Source organism: Gigantopelta aegis, chromosome 12 (genome assembly GCF_016097555.1).
Source record: "Gigantopelta aegis isolate Gae_Host chromosome 12, Gae_host_genome, whole genome shotgun sequence".
Classification (NCBI taxonomy): Eukaryota; Metazoa; Mollusca; class Gastropoda; order Neomphalida; family Peltospiridae; genus Gigantopelta; species Gigantopelta aegis.
In genome coordinates, this window is record NC_054710.1 from 8,751,838 (window position 1) to 8,767,357 (window position 15,520).

Below are 15,520 nucleotides of genomic sequence, written 5' to 3' on the forward strand. Positions count from 1 at the left end.
ACATCTGAAGGGCTTCTGGAACGAAATCTTTATTTTGTTGAAGCGAAGAAATAAAATCTGCTGAAGGGTATTCCAACTTGAAAGTAGGAGAAATGGATTTGATGTCAGCTTTTATCAGCTTTGCTGCAGTGCGAATGATGTTTTTCTTCTGTTCGTCTGGATCCTCTTTCTTTGATTGTTCATAAAATGTGTGCAGTATCTCTGATGCATTTTGTTTGAACGTCACAACATTGGGTTGGCCATTGATATTGGTAACGATAATAGAGGAACCAAAATAACCAAGCAGTCTCTTCTTCATGTACACTGTGCTGAACACTTCTTCTCTGCATATCTGTTCCATTTCTCTCACCAAATCATTCACAGTCACTTGATCTGCATCCCTTTCCTCAAGACTTTTAACCACTTGGAGAAAAGCTTGTTCTGTTTTGGATTTCTTAGGTCGTCCAGGTGTCCCCGATATTCTTGTGTCATCTGTCTTCTGTGACTTTGGCATCTGCTTTTTTGTCGAGAAGTTTATATTGCACTGATGATGGTATACGGCATCCGCCGCATGAAGATCGGAGGGGGCGATATTGAGTCTGCCAAGTACTTCTGCCGCCCATTCGTCATTCCTTGATTCACATGTTTCTTTCAAGGTTGTTTTAAATTCGATCGTCTTAACTGGATAAACGTCATGCCCTCTTTTTTTACCATTCAACTTCGCATGCTGTCCACAATACAGACAGTTGTCCTTGAAGCTGAACTCTGGTGTTGTTGAACGCAGGGTTCTAGGGGCAGAAGGGGTAGTAGAGCCAGCCTCCTTTGAGTTTGCAGATGCATTTGGATTTACGTAATCTCTGCGACAGTCTTTGTGAACTAGTTGACCGGGTACAGCTTTGATTGAATCACCTCTCAGTTCACTCACTTGATTAATCGTCTCACTACCCTTTTTTTGTAACCGACATGTTGGTTTGCCATTATCTGATATGGATTTCATGCAGAACACACATGCTTCCATTACGACCTGGAATAAATTTAAAAGGAACATGTAAAATATGTATGTTTAAATAACAGACTGAAGCAGATTATGTAAAGTATTTTAATAAAATTACAAGGGAAAATAAAACAAGGAAGCATAAAAACAAAGTAAGAAAATAAGGATATAAGCAAAATATCTTTAAGTAAAAATAAATATCAGCACTCTTTAGAAATTGTGTTGCTTGACAATATAGCAGTAATAAAAAAAATTCAAACCATGTACGCAAATTACAAAAATGCTCAATACGGCCTTCCATACTTTTTTTCTCTGAACAAACTGATGCATTCGACAGTTATGAAAACTGTTTTGAGATAATCTTAAAAACTGCAATACATACACTCGAGGGAAACATGGCGTAAAAACCCTGAATATATCTAATGTTCTATAGGCTTTATTTCATCTAATTTGAAGAAGTATTTGGTGAGATATTAACAAAATTGTAATTAAAATTCAACCGATTACAGTGGAAAAAATGACGTCACTACGTTGTTGTGTGACGTAGAATGGCCACACTGATAATTGTTATAGACATGTTTTTCGATTAACGGCTTTTAATAGTAAAATTAATTGATATTCATTAACTATCATTTCTATATAATTATTTTATTTACCCGAGTTTTGGGTATATATGCCCTAATCGGTGACAAATACCGAAATACCGGCCAAAATCAAATGACTTGAAATAATGATGGGAAAATCGCTTATCAATGGATTGATTGTATTCTTAAAACATAGATTAATCGAATAGAATAAAAATTAAACTGATTTTATGCATGTGTTGAACTTACCAACGATAACAAGGCACAGGAAATGAGCGTCGTCTGCTAGTCAGCAATCAAATTACCTCCCCTTAGAGTACTATTTGTGTCTACGGTGGCTCGCACAGGCCATATCTATAATAGGCAATATGCAATACAAAAACAACAAAATTCAACATTTTCCCCTCTTTCGATTTTTTTCGAATTTTGATATGTTTCATATACATACAAGATCTATTTATTACAAATGACTTTATTTCTTTTGCAATTTGTTTGAGGTATTACTGTAGACTGCTTAGACTTCTGTAAAGTTAGTACGACACACACGCGAGTGTAATAAAAAAAATTATTATACATATTATTATTGCAATTTTTTTTTTATGAATAACAAGGGCCGTCTCAAAATGTTTCAACCACAGCTAAAAGGAGATGACAAAATGATGTCATATTTCACATGCAGAGTCTGGGCTAGGACTGGAAGCAACGTGTCGCTTAATTCCTAAAATTAAACGTGTGCTTCGTATGATTATTATTAACCCGGTTATGTTGAACCATGTGGATAATAAGAAAAGGAAGTCAACACCAGATCAGGACTCTCGCAACATCCGGGGCGAGACGTAGCCTAGTGGTAAAGCGCTTGCTTCATGTGTGGTCGGTTTGGGATCAATCCCCATCAGTGGGCCCATTGGGCTATTTCTCGCTCCATCCAGTGCACCACGACTGGAACATCAAAGGCCGTGGTATGTGCTATCCTGTTTCTAGGATGGTGCATAAAAAAGATCCCTTGCTGCCAACTGAAAAGAGTAGACTATGAAGTGGCAACAGCGGGTTTCCTCTCTCAATATTGGTGTGGTCCTTAACCATATGTTCGACGCCATATAACTAAATAAAATGTGTTAAGTGCTTCGTTAAATAAAACATGTCCTTCCTTCCTTCTTTGCAACAGTGTACCTGCTGCTAAACTGCCATCTTCTCCATGGACGGCACACGATGAGAGTGCAAGAGCAACAAAGCCTATACTTCTCTACACATTAAAGGGACATTCCTGAGTTTGCTGCAATTTTTAAGATGTTATCGACTAATAGACTTTTTAACGATTGTAATTACAAATCAAATATATTTTTCTGCATAAAATATTAGTGGCTGTATATTAAACATGTTTCTGGTCATTCTAATATTTGTACTAGGTTAAATTTCATTTTATTTCCTAAAGTGTTTTTTTTCTTTCGTACATACGAAAATATTTAAGACGAAATCCAGTTTGAGCTTCTTACAAATATTAAGATGACCAGAAACACATTGAATATACAGACACTGATATTCTAAACAAGAAAATATATTTAATATGTAAGTTTAATCATAGAAATATTTTATTATAGTCAGAAACATCTTACAATGCAGCAAACTCAGGAATGTGCCTTTAAGTAGTCTCATATTAAAACAAAGTGTTAATAACAACTGATTCGGAGCTTGAGGAGGACATAGCATCCTGGATCGATCCCAGACCGACGTGTTAAAATCAGTGCCAAATTAATTTTACCGTATAAGTTGCATCATCTGCTTCTTGAAAAATACTGTATGCAGTAAACAATAAAAAAAATCAATTCCTCAGATCCATTTGAGAAGAAATTATTATGGATCTAAGTCTGATAAAGTACATGTATTTATTATTGTGTATAATATGACTATAGTTTACATTTTATTGCATTTTTACAAAGCAATTAAATTAGAGATTTAAAAACTTTCCTAGCTAATTTTGAAATATTTCAGGTCTTTTTTTCACAATTAAAAATTTGTGTTCAGTGTGGTGGAAATGCCAATGCCACTGACGTCATCAAAACACTTGTCAAAATATAGACGGTCTTGGTGGCTGCGAAACAAATATTCAGAAATAAAACATGCCTTTTACTTATTGTAAATATTCATCACAATTTACATCCATTTTCATTGATGATATAATAATGTGATATGTGAATGATCGATTGCTATACCAAAGAGGCTGAGCGGAATCACAACACACCCCTGATTTCTAAAACATTTGGTAATTTTTACATATAGTTTAAGAGGGGAAACCCGCTACATTTTTTCCCCATTAGTAGCAAGGGATATTTTATATGCACCATCCCACAGAAAGGATAGCACATACCACAGCCTTTGATATACCAGTTGTGGTGTATAGCTAAAAAGTGCAGTTGTAAGTAATCATAATTAGAATATAGAAATATTTAAATCAGAGAATTTTATGTACAGGAATGCCAAAAACAAATAATCTTAAATTATCTATGCTAAATTAAAAACATTATTTGTAAACTCAGGAGACTAGTTTAATTTGAATCACATGCGTGGATCTAGAGGGGGGTTTGGACGCCTCCCCCCCCCCCCCCCCCCAACTCAGGACAACACTCACTTTTTTCTCACTTACCGGTATTTTAATGAATGAATGAGTAAACTTAAATATTTTTAATTTAATTAGTTGCATATGAACCCACCCTGCAAAAATTTACTCCCCCCACCACAAACAATTCTGAATCCACACCTGAATCAGTTAATAAAAAATGTTTTAGTAACTTCGGATTTGACATGTGGTATTTTTTCCGTGAAATCAGATCGTTGTAGACAACTGGACAAAAAGAAAAGAACAGAAAAATTGTTTAACGACACCACTAGAACACATTGGATTATTAAACATTAGCTAACTGGATGTCAAACATTCGAAGATTCCGACATATAGTCGTTAAGAAAATCTGAAACATTTCTCTATTTATATACATTTTCCCAGACAGGATATCACAGACCACAGACTTTTATGAAAACAATTGGTTTATTTAACGACACCACCAGTGCACATTGATTAATTAACCAGCAGCTATTGAATGTCACACATTTGGTAATTTTCAACACGTTCGTAGTCTTAAAAGGACACCCTGATACATTTTCCCATTAATAGCAAGGGATCTTTTGTATGCACTTCCCAGGACTGCACATACCATGACCTTTGATATACCAATCGTAGGGCACTGGTTGGGACAAGAAAGAAAACAAGTAAAAAGAATGGATACAAGTTGGTTTGATCTCTGATGCCAAGCAGCTAGTTTTCAATTCAAAGAAACCTGCAACTGCATTTATAGTTACTGGTGGTGGTGTTGTGGTTAAGCCATCGGACATAAGGTTGGTAGGTACTGGGTTCGCAGCCTGATACCGGCTCCAACCTTGAGCAAGTTTTAACTGTTAATCATCAGCTATTGGATGTCAAACATTCGGTAATTCTGACATATTGTCTTAGAGAGGAAACCCAAAGGATCTGTTATATACACCATCCCATAGGCAGGACAGCACATACCTTGACCTTTGATATACCAGTCGTGGTGCACTGGAACAAGAATGAGAAATAGCCCAATGAATCCACCGACGGGATTGATCCTAAACTGACAGCTTTACCACTGGGCTACGTCTTGCCCCCTGACTGGGGGGGGGGGGGGGGGGGGGGGGGAGGTGAGGTCGCCTCGACTCCGTGGTCCCCCCCCCCCCCCCGGGCTATGCTAGTTTTGATAAAGATAAAGTTTGTTTTGTTTAACGATACAACTAGAGCACATTGATTTATTAATCATCATTTATTGGATGTGAAATATTTAGTCATTTTGACATATAGTCTTAGAGAGGAGAAACTCGCTACATTTTTCTATTAGTAGCAAGGGATCTTTTATATGCACCATCCCACAGACAGGAAAGCACATACCACAGCCTTTGATATACCAGTCGTGGTTCACTGGCTGGAATTAGAAATAGACATAGCTACAGACCTGCCTTTCTGGACGGACTGCATTCTGGTGGTTGGAGCCAGCAGTGGGCTGCTGGGGGAAGAGGACTGTTCCTGGACTGGTCCGTGATGACAGGAGGACTCCAGTGAACAATACTGTCCAGCTTGTAACCACTTACAGCCGAGCTAGGGATGACTCTCTCTTCCGTGGCTGCAAGACAAGAACCATTGCAATTTGGAATGAATTACCTAAAGCTATATGACCTTTGCAAGAGACTGCTGTAACCACTTATAGCCAAGCTAGGCACAACTATCTCTTCAGTGTGAGCAGACACAGTCCCGCAAGACGATGTCAAACCACAGGATACTGCTGCCGTCGCCGATGATGACGGCAAGATGAAGCTGGGTAGCCAGGGTTGATGTTTGGTGCCGTATGGTGCTGGATTCCCATCTGTGGTACACGACATTGGCGGGGGTCTCGGAGTGACGGCGGGTCGACTGTTTAAGCAGTAGCCACGCGAAGCCGGATCGATGTCTGGCCTGGTATACTGCATCTTCATAAATCAAGGCTAATATTCGTTCCTCGTATTCAGCCTTGATACATGTAGTCAAGATTACTGATATCCACTACTAGCGCCCTCTATTGGAAGAAAATTTGTAACACCGATTATGTCCCTTACACGATGACATCGCTGACCAATTACAGCATCGGTAACATGTGACAATCTTGAAAGCAATATCAAAAATTAACCGCCGAAACTTTTTTTTTAACATATCGTGACAAACACGACACGTTTCCACGGACGCTGACGCTGCCATCTTTGTTTACAATAACAAGGGAATCTATAAGGAGCGTTGCGATTCGTTGCAATCAGATCTCATCGCATCCAATGAAATTTAAGCATTTTGTGGCACGATTTCTTGACTACATGTATCAAGGCTGAATACGAGAACGAATATTAGCCTTGATTTATGAAGATGCGGTAGGAATAGACTATGTGGAGGCGGCGGGTTTCCTTTCGTTTTCTCTGTCCCTCTGTAGCCATGGTGTAAAATGCGCTGAGATGTCGTTAATACTAATAATTCCTTTCGTTTAGTTTATTCCTCTCCCTTTGTCTGTCACAGATATGTGTCGGATGACGTCAGGGCCATGGTCGTGATATATAGATAGAGAATAACTAGTTAATGACGTCGAATATCTGCTTTATCCATGAAGGTAAGAATGGGAAATTTTGCGAGGCCTTGCCGAGCGGAATTTCTCATTCGGCCTGAACAGGATAAAGCAGATATCCGACGTTAATAACTAGTTATTATCTTTATCCTGCAGATAGTGTATATTAAGGGGGAAAGCTATTATTTCTGCTATTTCAGCCACATTGTACGATTACCTAGATGTCAAACGAGCGATTTTGTAATGTAGGCTATGCTAATGACGTCACACGAGTGACGTCAAAAGTCATATATTATTGCTAGTAACAGTATATGACTTTGTTTTCTCATCATCATATTCTGTCAATAGAAACGGTGGTTGCAGGATAAAGAATACTAAAAGAGTTCTCGTGTGAGACTAGTCCGGAGGGATGTAGGAAGTGTGATTCTTTCTACGTCAGAAATGTGGAGTGGTGGAGTGGAGTAGTGATTAACGTGCACATACAGAGCAAGCTGTTGTAGCACACGCCTATTGTGGGCACAGGTACCGGTCTCAGCCGGTTTCTCTGTCCAAGACAGGAAAGGTGTGGGGGGGGGGAGGGTGGAGGGGGTATCGTCTGCACTTGCAGGTGCAAGGGAGCACCAGCAGCCCGATCGTGATCGGTAGCAGGCGGAGGGTCCGAAATGTGTTACATTACCCTATATATAACTGGTATATTCAAAACTTGTGGCACCACGTTTCAATCGTTTCTCAACCGAAATAGTGCAATAAATGGACACACAAACCAAAAATGTATAACCTACCGTACTCACTAAATCCCGATTGAAGAACTAGCATCATTATTAACAAATTAAATCTTCCAACAAGAACATAAAAAATATCTCTCCGCCATTTTAAATTAGCTAAATAGAGGGAAGTAACTCGCCCTGCACATTATCAAAAGTATTGACTTAGTGTACATCCTGCGCTAAGAGAATACTAAACGAGTTCCCGTGTGTGAGACCGTTTATTTTACAACGAGTGTGTTTTCAATCATACACCACGATCGAAAGCGATTGATGTACGATTAAAAACACAAGAGTTGTAATTATAAACGGTATCACACGGGAACCAGTATAGTATTTGATTTATTACACCGCACATCAATAGATTGACTTCTAAAATAACTAAACAAGACATGAAAATGCACAGATTAAAGGACGCTTACCAAATGAAGTTTGTTTTGTTTAACGACACCACTAGAGCACATTGACTTGTTAATACTCGGCTATTGGAGGTCAAACATTTGGTAATTTTGACAAATAGTCTTAGAGAGGAAACCCGCAACATTTTTCCATTGGTAGCAAGGGTTCTTTTATATGCACTATCTCACAGACAGGATAGCACATACCACGACCTTTGATATACCAGTCGTGGTTCACTGGCTGGAACGAGAAACCGCCCAATGGGCCCACCGACGGGGATCGATCCCAAACCGACCGCACATTAAGCGAGTGCTTTACCACTGAGCTACGTTCCGCCAGTTTCTTAGCAAATGACGTCATGTTATGTCACTTTCATTTAGTTAATTTATCAATAAAACTGTGTTTTCCTACGCCAATGAAGTTTACTCAAACACTATAATAAACATAACAAAGGCTAAACAAATTTATTAAAACATATATTTGTGTTAAATTATGCTGCTAACATTAATTATAAGAATTGACAGCAAGTATTTTTCCCGATATAAAAATATGAATCGGAAAGAAGCATGCGCACATTTTTCGCATGAACATCTATGCGGAGTTGTACTGGGTGACACAGTCAATCGGCTGTTCAGAGATTATGATCTCTCAAAAGACTTATTCCACAATGTGAAGAGACGATAAATATCACATGGGTGTCTCTTCCATTGCAGTGTAATAAATGGAGAATACTACATGAGCGACCGTTAGATACCGTTTATCTTACAAACATAAACAATGTTTAAAAACATATCTACAGAAAACAGTTTTAAAATAAATTTAAACGCCTTTTCCAACTAAGACCTATGTGCGGCCCTAGCGATTGTAGTTAACTTGTGCGTCACAGACAAGTCAATTTCAGGTCGACAGTGGTTTGTTTTTTTGCATTGGTTGGTATGGCATTGGTGACCTGGTCATCACCTAGAAGCACCCAGTCGTATGTAATTAAAATGTTATCGCACGTATGTGTGTTAACACTATGTGTTATCAAAAATAACGAAAATAACGGAAGTGTTTTAAAGCATAGAACAAAGATATAATAAAATATAACAACTTAACTTAAATACGGCATCTAGAATTTTAGAGGGTAAAATATAATTATAACTATATTAACAATATAATGTTATTACAATTAAACTAATAAACAGAAGAAAAAAAAGGAAGACGAAAATAAATAATACTGGTAATAGTTCTTCATGAACAGTAGGGTAAAATGGTAAAAAAAAATTTAGACTAAATTACATATTATAAACTAAAAAAAAGAAAAAAGAAAAATTAGACGTTAATCAAAAGAAAGAAAGAAATGTTTTATTTAACGACGCACTCAACACATTTTATTTACGGTTATATGGCGTCAGACATGGTTAAGGACCACACAGATTTTGAGAGGAAACCCGCTGTCGCCACTACATGGGCTACTCTTTCCGATTAGCAGCAAGGGATCTTTTATTTGCGCTTCCCACAGGCAGGATAGCACAAACCATGGCCTTTGTTGAACCAGTTATGGAGCACTGGTCGGTGCAAGTGGTTTACACCTACCCATTGAATCTTGCGGAGCACTCACTCAATTTGGTGTCGGTATCTGGATTTAAAAATCCCATGCCTCGACTGGGATCCGAACCCAGTACCTACCAGCCTGTAGACCGATGGCCTACCACGACGCCACCGAGGCCGGTAGACGTTAATCAATGCAAAGATTAAATTGTGTTGTTCGTTATTGTGGTCTTATGAAAACTAAAACCAAAGGCTGCTTTCTTGGTAACTGTCTTGAGTTGTCCAACATTAACATTATCAGAGCTTGGAAATGATCAATTCTCATGCAGTGGCGGATCCAGAAAATCCATGTGTGGGGGGGATGCCTACCCCTACCCCTAGATACGCCTCTGTCATTCAATAGTTATCTGCGCATTCTTTGTCAGTTTTTGGTGTGTAAATAGAGAATAATACACGAGTGGCCGTTAGATACCATTTATCTCACAACGAGTTGTTTTAAAATGTATTTAAGGAGCGAAAGCGAATTTGATACGTTTTTAAACAACGAGTTGTGAGATAAATTGTATCTAACGGACACGAATGTATTATTCTGTTTCTCACATATCCTCAAAAACCAGGTTTTAACATCTTTTTCGACTAAAGATTATTTACAGCCGTTGCACTTGTAGCTAACTTACGCGTCACAGACACATGATTGTTAGGTTAACTATACGTCACAGTGTAATCGATTTCCACTGTGTTGTTTTTCATTGGCTGTATGACACTGGTGACCTGGTCATCACCTAGGAGCAGCCAGTCGTATGTCTTGAAAATGAAACACACGTACGTGTGTAAAGAACCCATGTGTTATCAAAAAATAACGAATGATGTTCTCGTTAACGAAAGTAAAGTTTGTTTTATTTAACGACGCCACTAGAGCACATTGATTTTTTTATCTTATCATCGGCTATTGGACGTCAAACATATGGTCATTCTGACACTGTTTTTAGACGAAACCCGCTGTCGCCACATAGGCTACTCTTTTACGATAGGCAGCAAGGGATCTTTTATGTGTGCTTCCCACAGGCAGGATAGCACAAACCATGGCCTTTGTTGAACCAGTTATGGATCACTGGTCGGTGCAAGAGATTTACACCTACCCATTGAGCCTAGCGGAGCACACACTCAGGGTTTGGAAATTAAAAATCCCATTCCTCGAATGGGATCCGAACCCAGTACCTACCAGCCTGTAGACCGATGACCTAACCACGACGCCACCGAGGCCGGTCTCTCGTTAACGGGTGTGTACGAAATTACACTTAAACTATATGTTAATAAACGGAGAACTACCTTTGATACAAAAAACCTTATTTGTTTTTGTCATGTTTTTCTTCATGCTTGGGTCTTTGACTAATGTCTTTTTCCAATAGTTGTCCTTAAGAATGGGTATCCAGAGGCGGATCTAGCGGGGCCTAGGGGCCCGACCCGCCCCCTAAATTTTGCGACAGTTATAATTTTATTATATATAAATTTTCATTTTTTTTACGATCTCCTCCAAACCTCCCCCAAAGTTCCATTGGCATTCCGTTTCATGTCATTGGGGCCCCCCTAAATGGATTTTTTTTTTTATCCGCAACTGGTTTCTAGAGGTCTTTCCTTTCTGACGAAAACCAATGTATGATCCTTCATGACTTTTCAATAAGAATGTCTTTACTTTCAGCTGTACGTTTCTTATGGAGGCGTAACCAAATGCAAAACACAATGAACAACACGACGGCTATAAGATTGACAGTCCCAACGATCGTCAAGATGAGAGGCCACGCCTGTTTTGTAACTTCAAACACTGCAAAACAAAAACAAAACAAAACAAAAAATATTATATTGATTATATAGATTATTAAATACACAGTTTGACCTGCTCATAAATGAATGTCAAATATTTGGTAATTTCGACTTAATAGTCTTAGAGACAAAACCCGATAGATTTTTCCGTTAGTAGCAATGAATATTCCCACAGACAAGATTGCCCATATACCACGGCGTTTAATATACCAGTAGTGGTGCACTGGCTGGAACAAAAGAGAGAGAGAGAGAGAGAGAGAGAGAGAGAGAGAGAGAGAGAGAGAGAGAGAGAGAGAGAGAGAGAGAGAGAGAGAGAGAGAGAGAGAGAGAGAGAATGAGACAGAGACAGAGCAGAGAGAGACAGATACAGTCAAACAGACAGACAGAGAGATAGTGAGAGAAAGAAAGAGGGAGAGAAAGAAAGACACAGACAGACAATGAGAGAACGAGAGAGAGAGAGAGAGAGAGAGAGAGGGGGGGGAGGGAGAGAGAGAGACACACACACACAGATACAGAGAGAGAGAGAGACGGAGGGATTCTGAGGCAGAGATAGTGACCGTACACACCCATCCACATTGTGCACGCCTTCCAGGTTGGATTTGGTGCTGATAATATTAAACTCATCATACCTGCTGGTCATAGACCACTAACTACGACATCGACTCCTGTCAGGTTGTTGTTCTAATTACCTGTTGGACGTTTCCCCGCAATGCGATAGATGATCTGGAATCCGCCCTCGTTGACGTGTGAGTCTGACAGGAAGAGGACCAGAAGCTGGTGACTGGAGCTGTTGAGTGTCGTGCTGCTGTCACCACAGAGCTGGGTCAGGACGTCAGAGGATGTGGAGTTCCCTGAACAAACCAACAAGCACGCAGGTCATACACAGAATGAATGAATGAATGAATGTTTAACGACACCCCAGCACGAAAAATACATCGGCTATTGGGTGTCAAACTATGGTAATGCAAATAAATAAAGTGATGATCAAGATCAATATAAAAATTCAAGGTTTAAACAAAAACAGTGTAAAGAACTGTGCAAAAATACAAATACAAATATCACAGAATATTACGGACACCGAATTTTACTCTAAACTTCAATTTGTGCTGTATTGGCCATTCTCAAAGAAAATGTTACACCCCTGCACCACGGTGAGGTTACAGCACGCGCAGGGGGTCATACACAGAGGCTTTGAAGGCAAACACTTAAGTATCGAAACGCATACAGAGAATGTAAAGATACCAGTGTACATAGGCATGTCTCAAGTGAAGATGTTAATACTGATGATGATGATGATGATGATTATGATGATGATCATGATGATGATGATTATGATGATGATCATCATCGTCATCATCATGATCATCATCGTCATCGTCATCGTCATCATCATCATCTTCATCATCATCATCACCACCATCACCATCATCATCATCATCATCATCATAGGACCAAGTTGCTGTTGACGATTATAGCGGTATTGGTAGTAATTGTGATGATGACGATGGTGATGGTGCTAATATACTAAGCATTGGATTTCTTTATAGTGGACATGATGAAAGGAAGGAAATGTTTTATTTAACGACGCACTCAACACATTTTATTTACGGTTATATGGCGTCAAACATATGGTTAACGACCACACAGATAGTGAGCGAGGAAATCCGCTGTCGCCACTTCATGGGCTACTCTTTTCGATTAGCAGTAAGGGATCTTTTGTATGCACCATCCCACAGACAGGATAGCACATACCACGGTCGTTGATATACCAGTCGTGGTGCACTGGCTGAGCGAGAAATAGCCCAATGGGCCCACCGACGGGTATCGATCCCAGACCGACCGCGCATCGAGCGAGCGCTTTACCACTGGGCTACATCCCGCTCCAGAGGCTTGGAAGGTAAATACTTGAGTGTCGAAACACATACAGAGAATGTAAAGATACCATTGTATAAAGGCATGTCTCAAGTGAAGATGTTATAACATCATCTTCAGTTGAGTATCGAAACACATACAGAGAATGTAAAGATACCAGTGTATAAAGGCATGTTTCAAGTGAAGATGTTATAACATCATCTTCAGTTGAGTATCGAAACACATACAGAGAATGTAAAGATACCAGTGTATAAAGTCATGTCTCAAGTGAAGATGTTATAACATCATCTTCAGTTGAGTATCGAAACACATACAGAGAATGTAAAGATACCAGTGTATAAAGGCATGTTTCAAGTGAAGATGTTATAACATCATCTTCAGTTGAGTATCGAAACACATACAGAGAATGTAAAGATACCATTGTATAAAGGCATGTTTCAAGTCAAGATGTTATATAATTCATCATCTTCATATCGAAACACATACAGAGAATGTAAAGATACCATTGTATAAAGGCATCTTCAGTTGAGTATCGAAACACATACAGAGAATGTAAAGATACCATTGTATAAAGGCATGTTTCAAGTCAAGATGTTATAACATCATCTTCAGTTGAGTATCGAAACACATACAGAGAATGTAAAGATACCATTGTATAAAGGCATGTTTCAAGTCAAGATGTTATAACATCATCTTCAGTTGAGTATCGAAACACATACAGAGAATGTAAAGATACCATTGTATAAAGGCATGTTTCAAGTGAAGATGTTATAACATCATCTTCAGTTGAGACATGCCAATGTGCATCATAATAATAATGGTGATGACAATGATGATGATGATGATGATGATGATGATGATGATGATGGTGGTGATGATGGTGATGATGATAGTGGTGGTGACAATGATGATGATAATGATGATAATAACCGTGACTGATGGAAAGGACCAAGTTGCTGCTGAAGATGATAATAGTGGTGGTGGCAGTGGTGGTGATGATGATGATGATGATGATGATGATGATGATGATGATTATGAATTTTATTTCTTTATAGTCGATATGATAAAAGTTATATCCTGGAAGTAATCAAGTGATATCCTGACAGGTATTTATTTATATAATACATTTACATAGTCATATTGGTATTAGCCTGGAGTGATTGAGGTACATCCTGAAAGTGTTGAAGATTTGTCATGAAAGTCATTTAGTTTGATTCCAGATGTGATCCAGGTATATCCTGAAAGTAATTAATTATATTCTGGGACTGGGAAAATTATTTCCTTAAAGTAATTAAATTGTGTCCTAGAAACGATTGGGTATATCCTGGAAGTGATTGATTATATCCTGGAAGTGATGACATGATTGGGTATATTCTGGAGGTGACTGATTTTATTCTGAAAGTAATTGGTTATATTCTGGAAATTATTGGGTATATCCTGAAGTGATTGGATATAGCCTGGGAGTGATTCATTATATCCTGGAAGTGATTGATTATATCCTGGAAGTGATTGGTTATATCCTGGAAGTGATTAATTTTATTCTGGAAGTGATTGATTATATTATGGAAGCGATTGGTTATATCCTGGAAGTGATTAATCTTATTCTGGAAGTGATTGACTATATTATGGAAGCGATTGGTTATATCCTGGAAGTGATTAATTTTATTCTGGAAGTGATTGATTATATTATGGAAGTGATTGATTATATCCTGGACGTGATTGGTTATATTCTGGAAGTGATTAGATATATCCTAGCAGTGACTGTTTATATCCTGGAAGTGATTACCGTCAAACAGGACGACCTGGTCACTGCAGTCCGCTGGTAGCTGTGTGTAAATCTCAATGAACAGACGCTTGTCTTCATCTGTGTTGATTAAATACGAGCAGTTTAATCCCCTGTAACAGACAAATTATGAGTACCAGAAACAATTAAAAAAACTTTTGTAGCAATATTTTGGGGGTTAAGGTGTTTTTTCTCACATATTGACTCTACTAAACGCCACAGTACAGTGTAACAATGTGTCATGTTTAGTTCAGTTTATCTGTGATTCTGTTATATTACTTTCCTGCGTGCTTCTATTGATATAATCTACTGCAACTTCTACTAGTACTACTACTACTACTACTTCTACTACTACTACTACTACAACTACTACTACTAGTACTACTACTGCTGCTACTACTACTACTACTACTACTACTACTACTACTACTACTACTACTACTACTACTACTACTACTACTACTACTACTGCTACTACGCTACTACTACTACTACTACCACTACTGTTGCTGCTGCTGCTGCTACTACTACTACTGCTGCTACTACTACTACTACTACTACTACTACTACTACTACTACTACTACTACTACTACCAATACTAATACTAATACTAATACTACTATGACAACAACTACTTCTACTA

The 15,520-nt window shown here is 38.5% G+C and overlaps 1 protein-coding gene across 1 annotated transcript in view; it reads right to left on the reverse strand.

Annotated features, from left to right (window-relative positions):
- Positions 1-10,583: 10,583 nt before the first annotated feature.
- Positions 10,584-15,520, reverse strand: part of LOC121386890 (deleted in malignant brain tumors 1 protein-like) — a 16,677-nt gene continuing 11,740 nt past the window's right edge. Inside the window, exons 9-11 of the mRNA XM_041517922.1 lie at positions 14,880-14,989; positions 11,911-12,072; positions 10,584-11,222 (exon numbers count right to left, since the gene is read on the reverse strand). Of these exons, the coding sequence (XP_041373856.1) occupies positions 11,065-11,222; positions 11,911-12,072; positions 14,880-14,989 (430 nt within the window). The 3' untranslated portion in view covers positions 10,584-11,064. The remainder of the gene's footprint in view (positions 11,223-11,910; positions 12,073-14,879; positions 14,990-15,520) is intronic.